Source organism: Octopus bimaculoides, chromosome 1 (assembly GCF_001194135.2).
Source record: "Octopus bimaculoides isolate UCB-OBI-ISO-001 chromosome 1, ASM119413v2, whole genome shotgun sequence".
Classification (NCBI taxonomy): Eukaryota; Metazoa; Mollusca; class Cephalopoda; order Octopoda; family Octopodidae; genus Octopus; species Octopus bimaculoides.
In genome coordinates, this window is record NC_068981.1 from 154377916 (window position 1) to 154386622 (window position 8707).

General features: G+C 30.4%; 1 protein-coding gene across 13 annotated transcripts in view; it reads left to right on the forward strand.

Moving 5' to 3' along the window:
* LOC106868432 (supervillin) overlaps positions 1 to 8707 on the forward strand; it is a 269304-nt gene that overhangs the window by 188953 nt on the left and 71644 nt on the right. For 11 of the 13 annotated variants that reach the window (XM_052971707.1, XM_052971702.1, XM_052971738.1 and 8 more), the window contains 2 exons: positions 2967 to 2990; positions 7860 to 8106. In XM_052971707.1, coding sequence (XP_052827667.1) covers positions 2967 to 2990; positions 7860 to 8106 — 271 coding nt within the window. The remainder of the gene's footprint in view (positions 1 to 2966; positions 2991 to 7859; positions 8107 to 8707) is intronic. The other 2 variants (XM_052971717.1, XM_052971749.1) reach the window with 1 other exon arrangement.

The window sequence follows — 8707 nt, forward strand, 5'->3', positions numbered from 1 at the left end:
TGGGTTGGATGGTTTGACCAGGGCTGGCAAGCTGGAAGGCTGCACCAGACTCCAGTCTGATTTAGCATGTTTTCTATGGCTGGATGCCTTTCATAATGCCAACCACTCCAAGAGTGTAATGGGAGTTTTTAGGTGCCACTGGCACGGGTGCCATTTGCATGACACCAGTATCTGCCATGCAAAGATGTAAAATAGCTGATGTAAAATTCCAGTGTATTCATCTTGTACTAGAAACATTAGTATTATTGATTATTTGTATTATGCTAGAAATTATTTAATTAAAAAAAAAATGTTTTTGTTTGTGTGAGTCAAGGCTGTGGGCAATTTGAGGTATTATGATAGCCTCTTTATAGTAGAAATGAAACAGTTATCTTTGAAGGCTTCCTGCTGGATAGGAGGCCACTTCATTGCAAGGTTATCTCCAATTGTTGGTACCCATGTTTTGCTGAGTGGACTAAAGCAGTGGGACAGGAAGTGCCTTTCTCAAAGACACAATGCACATTTTGTTCTGGGAATAGAATGTACAATCTTATGATCATGAGCCAACATGCCAACAACTGGGCCATGCTTCCTATATTTAGCATTAATTTAGTTTATGTGAAATTTTTGTTCCTTGGAATGTGCAGAAACATTTGACTTGAAGATATTGGTGTAAAATATGAAACATATTATTTTCTAAACAATATTGTCATAGAAAGTTTTAAAAAAACATGTGGGAAAAAGCTAAAATGATATATGAACATGATCAAATTTCATCTTCTGTTTTAAATTTTGTATACTTACGTTTCTTCTAAAATCACTAAGTGTGATGTATTTCATTAGGTGCTAACTGATAAAAAGCTTCTCATTAATGCCTGTCAAACTCCCCAATTTTTTTTTAATGTAACAGCAGTTTTGGGATTATTTTATACTGAACAAAGATTATGCAGATAAAGAATATCATTTGCTATTGAGTCCTTATTACACATTAGAAAATTGGTTTTATTGGAAAAAATAAATCATCATCATCATCGTTCAACATCTGCTTTCCATGCTAGCATGGGTTGGATGATTTGACTGAGGACTGGTGAACCAGATGGCTACACCAGGCTCCAATCTGATTTGGCAGAGTTTCTACAGCTGGATGCCCTTCCTAACGCCAACCACTCCGAGAGTGTAGTGGGTGCTTTTACGTGCCACCGGCACGAAGGCCAGTCAGGAGGTACTGGCAATGGCCACACTCGAAATGGTGTATTTTACATGCCACCTGCACAGGAACCAGTCCAGCGGTACTGGCAACGAACTCGCTCGAATGTCTTTTCGCGTGCCCAAGTGCCAGGAAGGCGATATTGGTAATGATCATGCTCAAATGGTGCTATTTACGTGCCACCAGCATGGAAGCCAGACAGCTGGTGCTCTGGCAACGATCACGCTCGGACGGTGCTCCTAGTGATCTACTGGTACAGGTGCCATCATGATTGAAAACCAATAATATATACGTAGTAAATGATTGAGCACAGGTTTATTGAGTAACTGTATGTTCTTAAGAAATTAGTAACTAATATAAAACCATTTCACATTTATTAGATGAAGAAATGAAAGTTAATTTTATTTAGAAATCAAATATTATTTTTCTAGACTTTTTAACTGTTCTTATAAAAATAACTGATTAGTATAACTATCTTAACTAATGCTTTGCTTTCACAATATTCCTGTTTTCTTTGCTTCAACTACTTGATAAATCAAAGATTATGTCTTTAATTAAATTTATTCTTGAGATGTATAAACTTATATTTTTATTTTAGTTTATTTAATTTACATTTAATCATAATCAGTTATTAGACTGTGTAATGTGAAGACAGCTGATTCTGAATATCTGGCTTGTACTTTAAATTACAAGCTGTTGAGAGACAGGAATACATTCCAGTTGGCTGCTATGCAAATTAAGAAATTTGAAACTCAGCAGAAGATATAACTTATGTATGAGCTTTTAGGTTATAGTCTGAAAGTTTTTAGGTACAATTTGAAAATGATATTATGTAGAAGAATCAGCTGCCTAGTACCAGGCAAATTATTATTATCTAGTGTAATAAAATTTAAATACTCTCTGAGAGGATAGGGTGAAAGACTGATAGTTAATAAAATTAGCATTTTGAGTTGGTCTGTGAAACTTATGCATACTTTTTCTTAGATGACTAATAAATTCATACAAGGGTAGTGTTATAGCAATAGAAAAACTATCTAATTGCAACATTTTGTAATGGATATAAACAATTAAAAATGGATTGAAAGTATTCTAGCAAAAAAAAAAAAAAACCCAATTCAGTTAAATTATGCAAATATAAAGATTTGCAAAACACATCCTTCCTGAAGTCTGGAGAAATAGATACAAAAAAGTAATTAATAATAAAATATTCTGAATTCGAATATATAATGCCAAATGTGGTATTTATATATAGTTCAGTTGAGATGCAGATAGAACAAAATCTATGAAGATTGTTTGTGAACAATTTGTTTGAAAATTTCCAAATAGAAGCAAACTTGAGGAAGAGGCAAGTGTATTTGAGACTTGAAACTACTAAAATAATTCTATCAGGGTTTTACTCAAAGATTACTGTGAGTTCAATGTATATTTTTGTATGAAGGTGCCACAAGACATTTCAATGAAATTATTTTGGGCATATATCTCTAAATATTGTATGAACATCTCAAATCAATAAAGATTTTAGAGAATATTATTAATTATTGTTTTATTTTCCTGTATATCAGTTACTAAATAAACATATGAATTATATATTTGATAAGGATTTTTCAGTGCAAAGCTTCAAGATTTGAACAGAAAAATTCTAACCATCACTATAACTCTGGCTGCCTCACTATAACTTTTGAAATCACAATTTAACATCAATAACAATTTTCTTTGCTTTTACTCTCTCTCTTTTGCTGTTTGGATATGATCATGCACCACTGCATTTTTCCATTTCCAGGCTCAAAAAAATAGGGTTTCTCAGGTAACTGCTTTCTCTATTCACAGGCATGCATAAAGCTCATGACCTATTTCACTAATTTTAGCTAGCACTGGATGCATGTTTGTGCTTAGTTTATGTACTTCTGTAATGATGGAATGTATTTGACATTACTGTAAGGAATAACATCTTCAATCAACTCAAATCATGTGATTTATAAGTAAGTTTAATTTGAAGGTTCATTACACACATTTCTTCCAATGACTTCAAATAGAATTGGAATTATAAACTTATATTGCCTTGAATACATTAAATTGTTTCTAAACTGGAACACCAATGATGTAAAAGTTTTTATATGATGCCTGTAAACAATTATTGTTTTTGTTTTTCTTTCAACCTGTAAAACAGAGGTGTACAGATATTTAACAGTACTATATATTTACATGTTATACACATATGGCTGAAATATAACCCTTTATTAATAGCTTCAATAATGTCATACACATCTCTCACATTATTACTATCATCATTATCAGCATCATCAAAATCTTGTGATTCATTTAACATCTGTTTGTTCATATCTCTGTGAGTTAGGTTACACCTATCCTATTATGTTAATAATGTGAACTACAAAAGTGGGGTTGGTTGCTATTTTCAGTTTGATTGATTGAAGCCATGCCCTAAAGTGTAGGGAAGTACTTGTAGCGGAGTTTTAGATGATTGTTTTTGCACTTAGTACAGTAACCACTTATCTACTATGCCTTTATACAATTCTACAAAATGAAAACAAACAACGAAATACTTAGTAAATAAAAGAAGTATTTGTAAGAAAGAAATAATTATGTTTAGAAGATACGTATGCCAATTGAGAAAGGCTGTTGACAATGCTTCAAATAATATCTTCAAGAGAGTTCAGGTTGACTGACACATTCCTTTAGTTATTAGAAAATGAAAAATAAAAAGGGGGAATTTTAACTTTGATAGGAAAAAAAAATTTGAACAATTTTTAATTAATATGTTGGAAAACAATGTTAATGTATCTTAGTAAAAAGGTCATTTGAATTTGCAGAGGTGTATAAATTATTTGGGTGAGAAGAGTCTATGCATTATGAAAGGGTATTTAGTGAAGAATAATTATATTTAGTAAAATATTACTACTAAGGGGAATTAGTGAAAGCATGTCTGTTTAATCATGAGCAGATGAACATTGAGAAGATAACAACTGAAGAGACAGAGAGCTGCACCATCATGTGGCTTGTACTGATTTATGGCTGTGTAAACTGGAGCAATATAAAATGAAGTGCTTTGCTCAAGGACATGATGCACCATGGAGAGGAACTAAACGCACAATCTTATAATCACAAGCTCAATAATCTAACCACTAGGCTATGCACATCCACTTCAATTCCATAAATCGAAGAGAGCTTAAAATTAATTTAATATAACCACCTTGATTCTTTTGTCATATTGAGTGTAAAATGTGTGTATGTGTGTGTGTGTTTATGTAAAATTTCAGCTTTTAGTTCAAATATATATATTGAGATATGCATATGTGTATATATTTGTATATCAGAGTTATGTTGAAAGTAACAATATGGAAGACAAAGTGAGAACAAAGTGTAATTATCAGTTTGACATTGAATGAGAGGTAATGAAAATGTGCCATTTATGTTTTGAGCTTAAGCTGTTCAGAAAGTTTGATAGAAGGATAAATGTGGAGATAGGAAAAAGAAATGCAAGTAACTGAGAAGTATATGTTAATTTGTGTCAGGTCATGCTGAAAATAGTGGATGTTGAGTAACAAGAAGTGAAGAAGAAGAAAGGTACTATCATATGAACAAGAGCTACTGGGGTGGTTATTGTTAGTCAGTGTGCAAATTATGTATGCATGTGTCAGTGTTAGTGTGCACATTGGGAACTTAATATATATATATATGGACTAGTATGTATGGCTAATGATTGAGTTGAAAAGTGTGTTTTGATGAATGACTTTGATTTGTTTGATGTATGTGCATGTATTTTTTTGTTATACGTGTGCTGTGTGCATTGCGAAATTAATATTATGGAGTAGTATATGGATAGAGATTGCTTTGAAAGTTGTGCTTGCTGTGAGAGTGACTTTGTCTTGTTTAATGTATGTGTGTAGGTTACTGCGTTGTATAAGTTGCTTGAAACTATGTATGAATATGTCTATTGTGTTTGTATGCATCTAATCTGTGTGTGTGTGTGCATGCCTGTATGATTGGCTTTATGGGTTGTATGTATGTGTGTGTATGTGATTCACTTTAGGGGTTGTGTGTATGTGTATGATTGGCCTTTTGGGTGTGTTTTTGCAGTAGTTGTGAAAGTGATATGACCAGTTTATGTCTCATTCTGGGTATTATTGCTATGAGTATGTATGTGTGTGTGTGTGTGTGTGTATGCATGCATGTATGTATGTATGTATATAGACATACATACACACATACACAGACTGCTTAAAATGCTCCTTTTCTGAGCATTTTAAGCAATAAATAAAGTTGGTAGAGAAATGTAGATGCAAGAGTTGGTTATGTTGAAATAATTGTAGTTGAGTTCAGAAGTTCAATAAATAAGATGATATGTGAAGAAGGCTGTGTCAAATTTAATTCACAAAATATTGTTCTTTCTCTTACTCACTTTATAAAAATCATTCACTTTTATTCCCTGTGTGAAACCCTAAGTTATCTTGTTTAGTTTTATTTCAAAACAGTAGCATGTGTCTATGTTCTACTCATAGGCAAAATAGTTTCAGATCACATAAAATTTATATCATTCCAATACATGAAAATGCATGTTATTCTGATTGCTGACACTTCAATAAATTTCAAACACTAACATCAAAAATATGGTTTCACTTTCACATCCTGATTTCCATTTTAATCAGTTATCATGTTGTTTGCATTTAATTTTTATGCAATTTATAATAAAATGATTTATTATTTTGCTAAGATGCATTTCATTTTTAAATGTCAAATTTAAAATGTTGGGATTCGAATATAAGATGACACTGAAGCAGCTGTTATGAGTTTTAATAGGGTCTTTTGAAAATTTTTTGTATTTTAAGAAAGCAAGTATATTAGTATATTATTAAAAATTTCTTATATTTAATATATTTTGTACAAACTAAAAAAAAAAAAAGAACTTTTTCAAATGAAGATAGGATCAGTATTGAAAAATGTTGAATGAATTGTCGATGCAATCTTTTTCAAAATCTTCTTACTTGTAGAATATTTTTTTACAACAATTGAAATTTTCATTAACATTTTATATTTCTGGAACAAAATTTTAATAGACATACTCATTTCCTTAAGTCTTGATGTAGTGGTCATTTAACAACAAAATTAATTGAAAATAAAAGAAAGTAATTGTTTTAAGCAATATAAATATGAAAGTAAATGACTACCTCAGGATTTAAAGTGAGCAGTAGTAAGAATTCTAGCTTGCATGCAATATTGTTCCACGTCCTTTTGTATTATAATTTTCATGCATCAACAATAACAAAGAAGTATCTCTGTATATCATGCTATAATTTAGTAAAACTATATGCTACAGTAAAAGAGTATGTTGTGAGTTAATCTTCAACAAGCAATGTAAACAGCATGATTATGATATGTGTGTCAAACTGGTATTTACTCTTCAAATGCAGAAAGTTATACAGCTTTACTTTTTGATCAACAAAGTTTGTTGCTAAGGTCACTTGCAAATTAAAGTAGTAATATTAACCGGAAGGAGAGCAGAAAATCTTTGTTTAATTTTGACAGTCATTAATTTACAAAATTGTTTTTTCTTAAAATGTCTTATGTATAACTATATAAATAATAACTTAATTGGGTCAGTTTTAGTATAAACTGTTACTTGTATAATGTCTATGTCAACATTGAAATAACCTATTGCTATGAAATGTGATAAATGAAAGAAGATTTACAGTCTAGAAGGAACTGATTTATATAATTTCATTTTATATTTGAATTTGAGGGCTTCTTAAAATGATATTTTAATGCTAATGTTTGCATTTGAATTTTGGGTATCACATTTATAATAAACTACAATGAACTAGTTAAAATTTATTCATATCTTAATCTTTCATATAAAAATCACTTATTAAGTCAAAACCTAAGCAAATTATATGAAGTCATCCTTTACTATATTCTTCAAATAATTTTCACCATCAACTTCTAACAATCAAAAGTTAAGTCATTCTCATTGTCAGCATCTTAACATTTATTTTTCCAAGCTGGCATGGATTGGACAGGTTTGTTATATACATATATCACAATGCCATTTATTGCAATTTCTTAATGTCATGACTGGCCTTGTTTTCCAACTCTAAGTATTTAAATGAACTTTATGGATATTCCCAATATTATCTCAAGTAATATGGTTTATTATAAGAATTAAGTAACTAAGTTTAAATAATATCTTAGACTAAGGAATGTTTTTTGTATAATTCACTAAACGTTTAACCAATGTTATTTATGTGCTGTAATTTAATAAAATTAAAAATAAACAAACATGGTTTGAATTTTTCAGGGATATTGTAGTCTCTGTTCTTTAGTAAACTATGATGACATTATATTTATACTGCTAATATCTATAGCATTAATTAAATTTGCTAAATTAAAATTTAGTTTTAACTTTTTTTTACAGTTTATTTGATAATTTTTATTTTCAGCTACTAATAGTTGACATAAACTAAAATATTCTAACACTTGGAATATACTGAAGAAATATTACATGGATGAAATAAAATGCTTGTTTATTTTTATTTCATGTTTAACTAAACTTAATTTTGAGTGTTTTTTTATATTCCTTGCATTAAATAGTTGTGTAAATTAATATATTGTTAATAAAAAGTAATAAATTTTATTTGTTATTTCTATTTTTCCATTTTAGCCTGTTACTTCTGAAGAAATGGAGAGTGTGTTTCGTATTTCTCCTTTGGCAATGAGCCTTGTAAAACCACCAGATCCAGAAATTTTGAAAGGATTGCCATTAAATGCTCAAAGAGAGCTCATTGCCCAGCATGCAGAAGCTTGTTTATCTCAACAAGGGTCCAGAGCAAACTCACGTCCAGGATCACAAGCTGGTTCCCGAAGAGGATCTCTTGAAGAACATGAGCAAAGTAAACTAGAAACAAATGGTATTGTATTAATGAAAAATTTATTCTTTCTAAACTTATATTTCAGTTTACAAAATTGAATACATTATATAGTAATGAGATGAGGTGAATTTTGTAAAATCTAGAGTTGTTGCCTTTCATATAAAGGACTCTGCTTGAAAGGTTAAAATTCATTTCTTCTCATGGCACACAAATTTATACAAATTTGCTGACTTTATTGACTGATTTTTATTGCTGCAAAACCATCAATTTTTTTTTCTTTTTTGTTCAGTCTGCTGTATTTTTTGTTTTATACCTTCACTCTAATCTTTAAATATTTATTTCATTAATTATCTCTGGATTGAAAGTTAAATGATCAATATCTGTAAAAATTGGGTTACTTTAAACACTTTCTATATAAACTTAAGTGTCTTATTTTCTATTTTTACTCTCTTGCACAATAGCTCTATTTAAGACCTTGGTTATGGTTATTTAGCTAGTTAGCCTAATTATAGTCAGATATCAACTGATTTGGTAGGCCTTAGATAATTCTTTAAGTTTTATTTACTTGCAAAAATATACCTAACAATAAGTGTGTGTGTGTGTGTGTGTGTGTGTGTGTGTGTGTGTGTGTGTGTGTGTG